We start from the raw sequence: 13421 nt of genomic DNA, 5'->3' as shown, positions 1-13421 counted from the left end.
TCACCAGCTTCTGCAGTTTCACACATGAATCAGCCACCAGCGCTGTGTCATCAGCGAACAACAACTGACTCACTTCCCAAGCTCTCTCATCCCAACAGACTTCATACTTGCCCCTCTTTCCAAAACTCTTGCATTTACCTCCCTAACAACCCCATCCATAAACAAATTAAACAACCATGGAGACATCACACACCCCTGCCGCAAACCTACATTCACTGAGAACCAATCACTTTCCTCTCTTCCTACACGTACACATGCCTTACATCCTCGATAAAAATTTTTTCCCCGCTTCAAAACAACTTTCCCCCCCCCCACACCTAAATTTTTTAATCCCCCTTCCACAAAGCATCTCAATCAATTTTTTAAACCCATTTTTTCCCTTTTTTTCCAAAGGCCCAAAAAATGCTCCCCTTACAAATCCTTTGCTTTTCTGGGAAATTTCTCACAAAACATTCTTTCCAAAGGGCAAAAAACCGATCCCCCACACCCTCTACCACCCTGAAACCACACTGCTTTTCCCCCCCCAATCTGATGCTCTGTAAAAGGGCCTTCCCCCCTCTCAATCAATACCCTCCCAAAAATTAATTTACCAGGAATACTCAAAAAAAAAAATTTTTTACCTCTGTAATTTAAAGCACTCACTCTTATCCCCTTTCCCCCTTTGTTTAACAAGGGGAAAACTATGCAAGGCATTCCCCCAACCCTCAGGCACCCCCACCATGAGTCTACATACTTTAAAAATAACCTTCCCAAACCATCAAAAAATCCCAGTCACCCCCCTTTTTTTTAAAAAAATTTCCACGGGGCAAAAAACCTCCAAACCTGCCCCCCTTGCCGGGCTTTCATCTTCCGCAAAAGCTTTCACCAACCTTTTTCTCTGTTTACCAAACCCTTTTTCCCCCTAAACCCCCCCCCACTTTTTGCACCCCAAACCCCTTTGCCCCAAAAACACCCTATATCTGCCACTAAAACCCATCAAACAAAATTAAACCCAAACCCTTTCGAAAAAAACCACCTCCATCCCCTTCTCCCCCCAAATCACCCCTACTTGTTATCCCCCTTTCCCCTTTTTTGCGCCCTTCACAAAAGGGTTTCCCTTTTGCCCCCCCTTTGGGAAATTAAGCATTTTTAATTTACCTCCTTCCAAAACACCCTTTTTAAATTCTCCCAAAAAATTTTAAAAATGAACTCTCCTAAACCCCAACTCCATTTGGCCCTTTTTTTCCAAACCCCTCTTGCATTTTTCCCTTTGACCTCCTTTCTCCTTTTTTTATAAATCCCCACTAAATTTGGGCATTTTTTCCCTTTTTTGCAAAAATCGTCCAAATCCCTCAAATTTTCCCCTCTTTTCACTAAAAACCTTCCTTTCTTCATCCCCACCACTCACAAAACCCTTTCTAATCAACCCCACCTCCCCACTCTTCTCATCCCCAAAAAGAAATCTTTTGTCCCAACCCAAATCACTGTTTTTCCCAAAAATAAAACCCCAAAATTCCTCCCCCACCCCCTTCCCTTTCCATTTTTTCTCACCCTTTTTTCCATTCTGTACTCAGTCTCCCGGGGTACTTCCCCCACACAGGTCTCCTTCCAACCCCAAATATATAATATAATTAAAATATATAAAATTTTAATAACATTAAATAAATAATATTTTATATATATTATATAAATATATATATAAAAATATATATATTTTAATAAATATAAAATATATAAAATATACACTTATAATTGAACCGGGAAGCGGGTTTAAAATGGGAGGAGTGATATGGAGTCCTTCATTGCTTTTCCTTTTTCCGCATTTACTTGCCAAGTGAAAATTTTTTTATCAAAAATCCTTCATCGGGGCTGTATTATAAAATTTAAAAAACCTTTATTTTTCGGGCCCCCTTTGCCTGAATGAAAAAAAGCGGGTGCCCTTTAAAAAAGGGACTATTAAAAATTAGCTGTTTCCCGCCCAAGAAGAGAGCAAATGTATTTGCCTGTATTTTAGCAAAAGCTGCCTCAATTATGGTAAGAAACTTCAATTTTGCTCTACATTTTTGTTGCATAATTTGAAATATTCTGTTTCTCTTGGAAATAAGATGTTAATGTAAAAGATGTCATGTGAAAACTGAAATGAAAAAAGGAAAAATTTGTTTGTTTCAAAAATCTAAAAAAAATTTTTTTTGATAAAATTTTGGGCAGAGTCCTAACAAAGTTGCTGATGTATGGAATTCCTCTGGTCTGAGTTGGTCTTCTGTAATTCCCCCAAATTTGCCAATTTGAAAAATTTTTTTTTCAAAATACAAAAGCGGGCCATTTTTTTTTCATTTTTTCTCTTTAAAGGGTTTTAAATTTAATAAATGGAATTGTGTCACAGGGTTTATTTTGTTTTAACTTTGGTTGCATTAAGTTAAAGAAGATGACAATGTTTTAAGCCCTTTTTATTTCCCCAAAACCCCCCAGTGTAAAAAATTTTCATAAAAGAGGGGGGAAAAAAATCAGCTATTTTACCCTTGCAAAAAAAATTCAAAAAAAAAGAAATGGGAAAAAATTAAACCTGAAAAGTAGGGGAAAAAAATTTTAAAAGGCATGCAGATTATGTAAAGGGGAAAAACCCCATTTTCCCCTTTTTGGCTGCTGAAACCAATGATCCCAACCTTCACTAATGGGGGAAAAATGGCAAGTAAAAAATTAAAAAAAAAAATTTTTTTTCCTTTGGGGTCTTTTGTACATTTGTTTTTTTTTCCCTTCCCCAAAACATTTTCCCTCAGGGCTCCCAAAATTTTTTTTTTGTCCCTCTTTCCCGCCCCAACTTTCATTTTTAACCCCTCTTTTTTAAAAAAAAAACCCCCCTTGAAACCTACCTCTTCACCTCCTCCCAAATTGAAAAAAATTCCCCCCAATAATTTGCTTTCCTTTCCCTTGTAAGTATTGTCTAATTTCCAATTTTCTTTCACAAGCAAACCTTCTTTTTCCCTTTTCTTTCCCAAAACCACTCGTTTTGGCCTTTTTCCCAAAATCTGCCCCACCTCCCATCTTTCCATAAACAAAAACCCTTTTCTTGCACTTATAAATTAGTGCCTTCCCCCCCCCAAAAAAAGCTCCCCCCCTTCATTTCCCTTTCCAACCCTTTTCCCTCCCCCTACACCCCCCATTTTTTTTCCCTGGTTTTTTCTTTATAAAATATCCTTAAAAGCTTACATACTCTTACCACTCTCTTCCCTGATATTGTTTCCTCTTGAAAAACCTCTACAATTCCCCCCCTTTTGGCCCCCCCCAAAAAAAAAAGGGGTGTTTAAAACATCCCCCCCCAGCTGCCCCCCTCAAAGCACATTTTAACATTATAAGTCTCTTTTTTTAAAACCCCCCCTATCATTTGTTTTTTGTTATCCAGTAGTTCCTGCTGACCGTCTCATACTCAAAGCCCTCCTTTTGAATCAGGTACTCCCAATTACCAGTTCTTTTTCAGCATAGAGCTCCACAAGCTTTTCATATCCATTCATAATGCTGAATATCCTGTGCACCCCAATTACACTGTTGACTGCCACAGTACTTACCTTTATATTTAAATCTCCCATGTCTAATACGGGTCTCGGACATTGAAACTGCGACCCACTCCGCCCAGCAACCCCCCGGGACACTTGCTTCATGATCTTTTTTCTCATGGCCAGATGCATAGCGTTAATAGTCCCCCCCCACCCCCGGGCCATCCATTTTTCGGGTTTTAAACCCCCATATCAATTTTAAAAATTTAAACTTCCTTACCCCAACGGGAAAAGACCCTAAAAAACCTCCTGCTTAAAAGGGGTACTGCTACTCCTTTTTTAAACTCGTCCTTTCACCAACCCCTGACTTTGCCCTAAGCCCTTTCCCAAAAACCATTTTTCCCTTTTTAAAACCAAATTTAACTTAAATTTCACTCAGAAAAAATTTGGCATCCAGATTTCTTTCTTTTCAAAACTAAACTACCCCCCAAAAGGTGTCCCCCTCTCTTTCCCCCATCTTTAAAACCCAATCCACACAAAATTCCCAGACCCCCCCCGCCCCTGACCCCCTTCGGGAAAAGGATGAGAAAACCTCCCCGGTTTTTCCCTCTTTCTCGTCTTCTTTTTAGAAATTTGAATGCACAAAGGGGAAGGGGGTTCCAGTGCCCTGTTCCTGTCCCTTGTAGTTGCCTTCTATGACTCACAGGGAATAGGGGGGGGGGGGTTTTTTTTAGAAACCACAGAGATCACAGTGTCACTTACTATTTGTACTTGGCTGTGTAAAGTCTCCTTTATATAAGAATGAAATGCAAGGATGATTTATAAACAAAGGAAGTTTATTAATGGCCTACAAAAATTCACGTATGCACAAAACTGAAATACTGAAATCACCAGTATAACTGATGAGTTATCATCTCTGAGAAGGCACTGCCTTCATAAAGGAAGTCACAGCATCACTGACATAAATACATGTCTTTCTACCAATATTTTCTATAGTGGTGGTTGTTTTTGAAAGAGTGCCACCTCACTGACGTCACACTGCCAGTGTCTTTTGTCCTTTTCTCTTAGGGGCACACACAATATTGCAAGTGTATCCCACTCTTTAACCTGGTGAGGCTCTGATGGAAGCCTGCCAGATGGTTCTATGAGGATTTCTACATGCCCATTGGAAGACTTCTCCTTAGAGAAATGGCACTGAGAAGGAGGTGCTTGAGTGGAGGTCCTAGGAGCCATTTGTGGAAGGGAAAAAGAGAAAATGGAAAGTGTTTACGAAGGCATATGATGGAGATGATAGAGATGCTTTGTGGAAGGTATTAAGAGTATATGATGTGGGAGTAATTTGCTTGAAGCAGTGAAAAGTTTTCATAGGATGTAAGGCATGTGTATGAGTACGAAGAGAGGAATATGATTGGTTCCCAGTGAATGTTGATTTGCGGCAGGGGTGCGTGATGTCTCCACTGTTGTTTAATTTGTATATGGATGGGGTTGTTAGGGAGGTGAATGCAAGAGTTTTGGAGAGAGGGGCAAGTATGCAGTCTGTTGTGGATGAGAGGGCTTGGGAAGTGAGTCAGTTGTTGTTCGCTGATGATACAGTGTTGGTGGCTGATTCGGGAGGAACTGCAGAAGTTGGTGACTGAGTTTGGTAAAGTGCGTGAAAGAAGAAAAATGAGAGTAAATGTGAATAAGAGCAAGGTAATTACGTTCAGTAAGGTTGAGGGACAAGTTAACTGGAAGGTGAGCTTGAATGGAGAAAAACTGGAGGAAGTGGTGTTTTAGATATCTGGGAGTGGATTTAGCAGCTGATGGAACCCTGGAAGTGGATGTGAGTCGCTGGGTGGGGGAGGGGTCGAAGGTTCTGGGAGCACTGAAGAATGTGTGGAAGGTGAGAATGTTATCTCAGAGAGCAAAAATGGATATGTTTAAAGGAATAGTGGTTCCAGTTCCAATAATGTTATATGGTTGCGATGCATGGGCTATAGATAGGGTTAACGTGCGGAGGAGGGTGGATGTGTTGGAAATGAAATGTTTGAGGACAATATGTGGTGTGAGGTGGTTTGGTCGAGTAAGTAATGAAAGTGTAAGAGAGGTTTGTGGTAATAAAAAGTGGTTGAGAGAGCAGAAGAGGTTGCATTGAAATGCTTTGGTCACATGGAGAGAATGAGTGAGGAAAGATTGACAAAGAGGATATATTTGTCAGAGGTGGAGGGAACGAGACGTTGGAGACCAAATTGGAGGTGGAAGGATAGAGTGAAAAAGATTTTGAGTGATTGGGGCCTGAACATACAGGAGGTGAAAGGCGTTCAAGGAATAGAGTGAATTGAAACGATGTGGTATACTGGGGTCAACGTGCTGCCAATGGATTGAACCAGGGCATGTGAAGTGTTGGGGTAATCCATGGAAAGTTTTGTGTGGCCTAGATGTGGAAAGGGAGCTGTGGTTTCGGTGAATTAAACGAGAGCTAGAGACTGAGTGTGAACAAATGTGGCCTCTGTTGTCTTTTCCTAGCGCTATCTCGCTGGGGGGGTGCCATTTTCATGTGCAGCAGGGTGGCGACGGGAATGGATGAAGGCATCAAGTATGAATATGTACATGTTTATGTCTGTGTATGTATATGTACGTATGCGTTGAAATGTATGGGTATGTATATGTGTGTGTGTGGGCGTTTGATTATACAGGTGTATGTGGGTGGGTTGGGCCATTCTTTCACCTGTATCCTTGCACTGCCTCACAAATGTGGGAGACGGCGACTAAGTATAGTAAATATATAGATATACTTTACAAATATAGGAGGAAGCGGGAAATCTGTTTTTTAATTAAAATGTGCCAGGTCATAGTTATAGTTATTGGGAAAGACATGAGAGGGTAGAGAGTTCTGAAGCTTCGAGATGTGGGGAAAGGAACAATTATAAAAATGGCCCTCCCTTGAGTTGCCAACTGCTCCTCAGAAATCATGTCATGCAGTAGCTGAGTATTGCTTGGTCTACCAAGTGGTGAGGGCACACAAGCAGCCAGCTCTTGGGAGCAAAAACCAAAGGATTACCTATTGAAGAGGGAAAGTGAACCAAAATGCTATGTAGGTCAATCAGGTCAGGCTTTGAAGTCAGCCTGGGAGAGTTTATAAGTTCTATCAAATTTCAACTCTTCTCTGTCAAGGAAGGATGGAGAGTTAGAGCCATACCAAATCTAAGAGCAGCACGCCATTACAAGGACAGATAAATCCTTTATATTTGCTGGTCAAATATTCAAAGGAAAAGATTTTGCAGTATCTGAACAGGACTCCCAGTTTCTTAGAGACAGACTTATGTATTTGTAATGTGGGGTTTCCAAGAAAGAGTGATGTTACTGCAATACCAAGTAAGTACATTTAGTCAAGAGGAGTCATAAGCGTCAGAGGAGAGAGGGAAATTGTTAGAATTTTTCGCTGGGCTAACAGTTGTGTGCGTATGATAGTGAATGTCAAATGATCCCGACATTATTTACATCACAGCATCTCTCTGTTACCATTATGTAAGTGTGCATTATTAAAGTGAATTTTAACATTTTTATGCTGGATTAAACTTTTTTTCCCCCAACTCAAAGATAATGAGCAAGAGGAAAAACTCATCACATGTTGCTAGGTCAGGCAAGAAGCTGAGGGAGATGCTCGATTTGGAATTGAAAATGAAGGTAATCATCTAATATGGAGGAGGAACAAGTTAATGTGATTGCTTATGATCTACAGTTGTCACATTCAACTGTCTCCACAATTTTGACGGACAAAGAAAAATACATGGAGCAGTGAAAAGTTTGGCAAGAATGAAGTCTACAATAATAACAAAGCAATGACAAGGGCCCATGCGCAAAATGGAGTTGTTGTTGAATATGTGGGAGGAAGCTCAAATTCAAAAAAGTTTACCACTAAGCTTACAAACAATGCAGGTGAAGGCTAGAAGTCTTTTTAAGTCTTTGAAAGAGTTAGCGGGAGAGGATTAATCGAGAACTTCACAGCAAGTCATGGTTGGTTCTATAGATTTGCAAGAAGATATGGCTTGCACAACGTTTTAGTCATAGGAGCTGCCAAAAACATTAAAATTTGATAGAATCAATCCACGAAGCGTCTGGGGTAAACCATGGAATTTTCTTGGGGCCTGGATGTGGAAAGGGAGCTGTAGTTTCGGTGCATTATACATGACAGCTAGAGACTGAGTGTGAATGAATGTGGCCTTTGTTGTCTTTTCTTAGCGCTACCTGACGCACATGCGGGGGGAGGGGGCTGTCATTTCGTGTGGCGGGGTGGCGACGGGAATGAATAAGAGCAGACGGTATGAATTATGTACTTGTGTATATATGTCTATGTCTGTGTGTGTATATATATGTATACGTTGAGATGTATAGGTATGTATATGTGTGTGGACGTGTATGTATATGCATGTGTATGTGGGTGGGTTGGACCATTCTTTCGTCTGTTTCCTTGCGCTACCTCGCTAACATGGGAGACAGCGACAGAGTATAATAAAAAAAATAATAATTATAATGATGAAAAAGAAACTACAAAATCATATAATAAAGCTGTTTAATAAAATAAAAACAAGGTAATCATGATAGAAATTGAGGTGGATAAAAGAATGCTTTACAGGTATATGATTTCTACATGTCTGACTTGCATACATTCCTAGATGGTTGGTCAGAACAGAACTTGGATGTATGTCGGGGAGCATCTGTATATGGAAGAGGAAATCGCTGATAAAAAGGAGGGAAATTTTAGGGAATAGGATGGAACCTTAAGGGACACTGCTGTTGATGGAGAAGATGGGGGAGTGTAATCCATCATCAACCATGGAGAGGAAGCTAGATGTAAAGGAGGAAAGCCAAATGAAGTGAGCTTAGAGATGAGACCTCAATGCCACACCCTGTCAGAAGCTTTGGATATGTCAGGGGCAACTACATAGGATTATGTAAAATCTTTCAGGGATGATTATCAGGCTTCAGTAAGATTGGAAATATCACCAGTGGATTGAGCTGTGGAAATATCACCAGTGGATTGAGCTGTATGGAAACCATATCAGTGATCAGAGAGGAGATTGTGAGATTCAAGATGTCTTAAGGGTATGGGGGTTTGGGAGAGATTCAAAGACTTTGGAAAAGGTAAATGTCAAAGCAATGGGACAATTGTGAGGGGTTAGAATAGCCACCCTTCACAGGGATAGGATGTACTGATGCATGCTTCTAAGATGGAAAAGATCTGGTTTTAAACAGAAACAGAATAGACCAGCAAGCACAGGTGCAAGTTCAGAGGCTCATTAATACACTGGGATGGATGCCATCAGGACTGTAAGCCTTGCTTATGTTCAGTAAGAGATGACGGGAAGGGGCATAGGATTCATAAGATGAGCATTGGAATGAGGAAGATATATGTGTTTGATTTGATTATAAATAACCCCCCTTTTTTTTTGCAGCATGTGGAATTCACAGTGGATCGAAGCAAATCAGGAAGCCAGAGTGGATGGAATCCCCAAAAAGTTGAGGCAGAGTTCCTTAAGCTGTTCAAGAGAGCATCTAATGATGAGATCTTTGGATGGATTGATGTAAGTCATCTGAAAATTTCACTGGGTATGGTAAAAGAATGTTGAGGAGGATGGATATTTCCTTGTGAAGGTGGGTTGGCATCAAGGATGTGTTCTGTCTCCATGGTTTTTGTTAAACCTGAGCTCTCAATAAAGTTTTCTGTTAACTCCTGTATCTTGATTTGAAGTATGAAAAATGGAATGAGTATTTTGAAGGTTTGTAGAATGTGTTTGATGATAGAGTGGTAGATATAGGTTGTTTCGGTTGGGGTGGTGTGCGAAGTGAGAGAGTCAAGGAGAATGGTTTGGTGAAGAGAGAAGAGGTAGTGAAAGCCTTGTGCAAGATAAAATCCAGCAAGGCAGCGGGCTTGGATGGTATTGCATCAGAACTTAAGAAAGAGGTGACTCATGTTGTTGATTGGTTGGTAAGGATGTTCTGTATATGTATGGATCAGGGTGAAGTGCCTGAGGATTGGCAGAATGCATGCATAGTGCCATTGTACAAAGGCAAAAGGGGATAGATGAATGTTCAGATTACAGAGGCATAAGTTTGTTGTGCATTCCTGGGAAATTGTATGGGAGGGTATTGATAATGACGGTTAAGGCATGTACAGAGCATCAGATAGGGGAGGAGCAGTATGGTTTCAGAAGTGGTAGAGTATATGTGAGAAATACTTAGAAAAACGATGGATTGTTCTGTTTCGTTTATGGATCAGGAGAAGGCATAAGATCGGGTTGATAGAGATGCTTTGTGGAAGGTCTTAAGAATATGTGGTAAGGGAGGTAAGCTGCTAGAAGCATTGAGAAGTTTTTATCAAGGGTATAAGGCATATGTACGAGTAGGAAGAGAGGAGAGTGATTAGTTTCCAGTGAAGGTTGGTCAGTAGCAGGTGAGTGTGATGTCACCATGGTTGTTTAATTTGTGTGTATGGATGGGATGGTCAGGGAAGTAAATGCAAGAGTTTTGGGGAGAGGGGCAAGTATGCAGTCTGTAGGGGATGAGAGGGACTGGGAAGTAAGTCAGTTGTTGTTTGCCAGTGATACAGCACTGGTGGCTGATTGAAGTGAGAAACTGTGGAAGTTGGTGACTGAGTCTGGAAATATGTGTAAATTGAGAAAGTTGAGAGTAAATGTGAATAAGAGCTAGATAGTTCAGCATGGTTGAGGAACTAGTTGGGATGTAATTTTGAATGGAGAAAAATTGGAGAAAGTGAAGTGTTTTAGACATCTGGGAGTGGACTTAGCAGCTAATGGAACCATGGAAGTGGAAGTGAGTCACAGGGTGGGGGAGGGGGCCATGGTTTTGGGAGCACTGAAGAATGGGTGGAAGGTGAGAACATTATTTCGGAGAGCAAAAATGGGAATGTTTGAAGGAATAGTAGTTCCAAAAATATTATATTGTTGCGAGGCAAGGGCTATAAATACGGTTGTACAGAGGAGGGTGGATGTGTTGGAAATTAAATGTTTGAGGACATTATATGGTGTGAGGTGGTTTGATTAAGTGATGAAAGGGTAAGAGAAGTGTGTGGAAATAAAAAGAGTGTGGTTGAGAGCAGAAGAGGGTGTGTTTAAATGGTTTGGACATGGAGAGATTGAAAGAGGAAATGTGTATCAGAGGTGGAGGGAACAAGAAGTGGGATACCAAATTGGCAGTGGAAGGATGGAGTGAAAAAGATTTTGAGCAATTGGGGCCTGAACATACAGGAGGGTGAGAGGCATGCAAGGAATAGAGTGAATTGGAATTATGTGGTATACTGGGGTCGACGTGCTGTCACTGACCTGAACCAGAGCATGTGAAACATCTGGGGTAAACTTCGGAAGTACTATGGGGCCTGGAGGTGGATAGGGAGTTGGGGTTTCAGTGCATTACACGACAACTAGAGACTGAGTGTGAACAAAAGTGGATTTTTTTGTCTGTTTTCATGACACTACCTTGTTGAAGCAGGGGGTAGCAGTGTTGTTAATTGTGGGACAGGGTGGCACCAGGAATGGATGAAGGCAAGCAAGTATGAATGTGCTAATATGTATGTATTTGTTAATCTGTATATGTGCATTTATGTATATGCATGTGTACATGAATGGATGGGCCATTCTTCATATGTTTCCTGACACTACCTTTCTGACACGGGAAATAGCATTGAAGTATAATAAGTAGATAATTAAAATGATTTTTTTCCAAAACATATTCACCATTTCCTGTGTTAGCGAGAACAGAGGACTGAACCTCAGAGGGAATATGCTCACTTAGTCCCTTTCTCTGTTTCCTCTTTTTTTGGGAAAAAAAAAAAAGTGGGGGTGGGAGATTTCCAACCCCCTGCTCTCTCCCCATTTAGTTGCCTTTTATGACACGCAGGGAATACGTGGGAAGTATTCTTCCCCCCCATCTCCAGGGATAGAATATAAATATATATCCTTGGGGATGGGGGAGAATGAATAATGCCCACAAATTCCGTGTGTTGTAGAAGGTGACTAAGAGGGGCGGGAGTGAATGGCTAGAAATCCTTACTTCCTTGTGTTAATTTACAAATGAGGTAGCTTTGAGGCTACCTCTCTTATGCGGGAAATGGCAAATTTATATAGGGGGAAAATTATACATACACACACAGGCTTGCGCATGCACTTCTTGAGTTGGATGTTAAATGTATGTATAGAATGGTAGATTGATGAGTAGAAAATGTTGCTGGCCATCCGAGATTATTACATATGAAAGAAATGTTTTTTGTAGTAGGGGCAGTTTAGATGAATTAACAAATGCAGAACATTAAACGTTTAGAGTGGTAAGTCTAAAAGGAATAATCATACTATGCTATGAATGGTTTTGAAAGTGAAATTATAAAAAATTGATAGTACTGCAAATGAATAGAAATTGATTTTCAAGTTTGATACACATGTAAGCATTTTTTGTATATAGAAATTGAGTTGTGATTTGGTGAAATAATAATGAAAGGAAAGTTTGTTTACTTTTTATTTTATAGCAAAGTATCAGCCGTAGTTTGTAGAGTTTTATATGAATCAGTCTGCTTTGGTGTGAGAAGTGTTGTTTGTTTATGTAGATTATAAGTAGAATTGAAAGTATTTGACATTGACTGTTATGCATTTACCTATATTTTCATTATTCAAAGTAATATTAACGACTAATATGGCTTTCCTTAACAGGCAAATATTGGAAATGATGCCAAGAGCAGCAAATTCATACGTGCCTTGGTGACCGCCTTAGTGGAAAGTCAAGCTACGAGTGAGTTGAGTGTACTTCTTTGTTTTTGTTGTTGTATGTAACGTTTTAAAGATTGTATATTGCATGTAGTCATGAACCCACATCTTGGTGAATGCACAAGTCTTCATATGCATGAAAAATAAAAATTTTGTAAATTTTTTTGTTGATAATCTCTCATGTCTTTGCTGGTTTTCATACACCAGTCATCGAAATTGTATGTGAGATTTTTAATTAATTCATCAACAGACTTCAGTACATGCATAACAAAAGTTTGTTTTTTGCTCATGCAAATGACAGTGATTGAAATGCAAGTTGTTGTGTCTGTATTTTTAAAGAATTGATTATTCAGTTTTATTTGAGAAATTATCCATACAGTTGTGTGAAATTTATTTTAGAACATTGTGATAAATTCTATGTGATTAAGTGAATTAGCAAAGTGAAATTATTTTTATGTTCAGTGACATGCTTTTTAGAAATTTAAGATGAGATTTCAGTAGCATTAGAATTTTCAAGGTTTGTGAGGTATGGGTGTAGACCTACTATGTTTCTTACTATGTTTCAGAACCATTGTAGATATTTTAGATTTATTTATAAGAACTCAAGGGCCACTTTCTCTGAAAGAGTTCTGGAATCACCCAGGACTTTTGTAAAGGATCCTGCAACCCAAGGCTGTAGTATTAACACTAGCAGGGAAACATAGACTACGTTAGAGAGGATTTCTTTGACAAAATTGTAATCACAGTGATACGCTGTCCTAAAGATGGCTTATCATTTATATTGTAATCTCAAGCAGATGTCTGATTAACGCCAACCATGTGCTCTTTCACCAGAATTAAAATGAATCACTGGTTCCGATGCTCACTAGAGGCATATACTCATTTCATGTCATTTGCATTTGTACTAGAGGCAATAGAATTATGAGATGCAGTTTCTATGATAAAGGAAGAATTGAACCAATTTTGGTTACATTTGCATTGGAGATATTTAGTTAGGGAATACTAAGCTGGGCAACTAGGTGGAATTGAGTAGAATATTTGTCAGGCGTGATAGACCAAAGGATGACGGTAAAAAGGAAAATGCAGTCAGAAGGCAAAAATGAAAGACTAAACAAGAGGACAGACCACCCTAGCCAGTGTTGCTGCAAAGTCAAGAATATTAGGTAATGTTAATGGTAGACTGCAAGTATTTTATGTA

At 39.7% G+C, this 13421-nt stretch overlaps 1 protein-coding gene across 1 annotated transcript in view; it reads left to right on the top strand.

The window, feature by feature from the left end:
• The window catches only part of LOC139757009 (uncharacterized), a 438069-nt gene that overhangs the window by 418007 nt on the left and 6641 nt on the right, over positions 1–13421 (top strand). The window contains 4 exon segments of the mRNA XM_071677374.1: positions 1911–2013; positions 2188–2289; positions 8906–9034; positions 12170–12248. Coding sequence (XP_071533475.1) covers positions 1911–2013; positions 2188–2289; positions 8906–9034; positions 12170–12248 — 413 coding nt within the window.

Source organism: Panulirus ornatus, chromosome 1, assembly GCF_036320965.1.
Source record: "Panulirus ornatus isolate Po-2019 chromosome 1, ASM3632096v1, whole genome shotgun sequence".
NCBI classification, from domain to species: domain Eukaryota; kingdom Metazoa; phylum Arthropoda; class Malacostraca; order Decapoda; family Palinuridae; genus Panulirus; species Panulirus ornatus.
The sequence above is the reverse complement of the archived record's forward strand: the minus strand, read 5'-3'. Positions and strand labels throughout refer to the sequence as shown.